General features: G+C 39.8%; 1 protein-coding gene across 1 annotated transcript in view; it reads left to right on the top strand.

The window, feature by feature from the left end:
• LOC109539358 (heparan-alpha-glucosaminide N-acetyltransferase) overlaps positions 1-777 on the top strand; it is a 3320-nt gene that overhangs the window by 858 nt on the left and 1685 nt on the right. The window contains exons 3-5 of the mRNA XM_048669887.1: positions 5-270; positions 325-498; positions 559-670. Of these exons, the coding sequence (XP_048525844.1) occupies positions 5-270; positions 325-498; positions 559-670 (552 nt within the window). The remainder of the gene's footprint in view (positions 1-4; positions 271-324; positions 499-558; positions 671-777) is intronic.

Below are 777 nucleotides of genomic sequence, written 5' to 3'. Positions count from 1 at the left end.
TCAGCTCGTCTGATCTGGACGCACCTACAGGATCTAGTAAAAAGGATTTTTCTTCGATATTTCAGAATTAGTATAGTCATTATGATATTTGCAAACTTTGGCAATGGAGGATACGATGTTATCCAACATGCAACCTGGAATGGATTGCATGTAGCTGACTTGGTTTTTCCATGGTTCATGTGGATCATGGGAGCCTGCATCCCAATTTCCCTGGCGTCCAGCTTCAAGAAAGGCGTACCAAATAAGGACATAATGTGGAACGTATCCAAGGTACCCAAAGATTCTACGCACTGCAACTGTAGGATTATGCTTAGGGAATTTCAGAGATCCATTAAACTGTTTTTACTGGGCATTTTTCTAAACTCCGGATGCAATCTCTATTACATTCGAATCTTCGGAGTGTTGCAACGATTCGGACTATGTTATTTCATTGTGACTACAATATGTGTATTCACAATGCACAGAGACTTGAGTTCAAGGAGCCAACACTATATTATGGTAACTCATTTTCCTAGTTGAAACTACGCAGTTTTCAAAAATGCACCGCACTTATTTTAGAAACACTTTGATGATATTTTGAAAGTTTGGAAAGCCTGGATCATCAGCTCCGCGATCTTAGTGGTACACACTATTTTAATTTTCGTCGTAGCCGCTCCAGGCTGTCCAAGGTAGGTATCTACATGTCCAAGACAAAAGCCCACAATCTTGCAAACACTATTTGGTTTTTCAACATTTCTGAAAGTCTAGAGAGGTAGGAAAACAGGTGCTCAAAATATA

The sequence above is a fragment of the Dendroctonus ponderosae genome, unplaced genomic scaffold (assembly GCF_020466585.1).
Source record: "Dendroctonus ponderosae isolate FM_Combo_2020 unplaced genomic scaffold, Dpon_F_20191213v2 Dpon_F_20191213_9, whole genome shotgun sequence".
NCBI classification, from domain to species: Eukaryota; Metazoa; Arthropoda; class Insecta; order Coleoptera; family Curculionidae; genus Dendroctonus; species Dendroctonus ponderosae.
The sequence above is the reverse complement of the archived record's forward strand: the minus strand, read 5'-3'. Positions and strand labels throughout refer to the sequence as shown.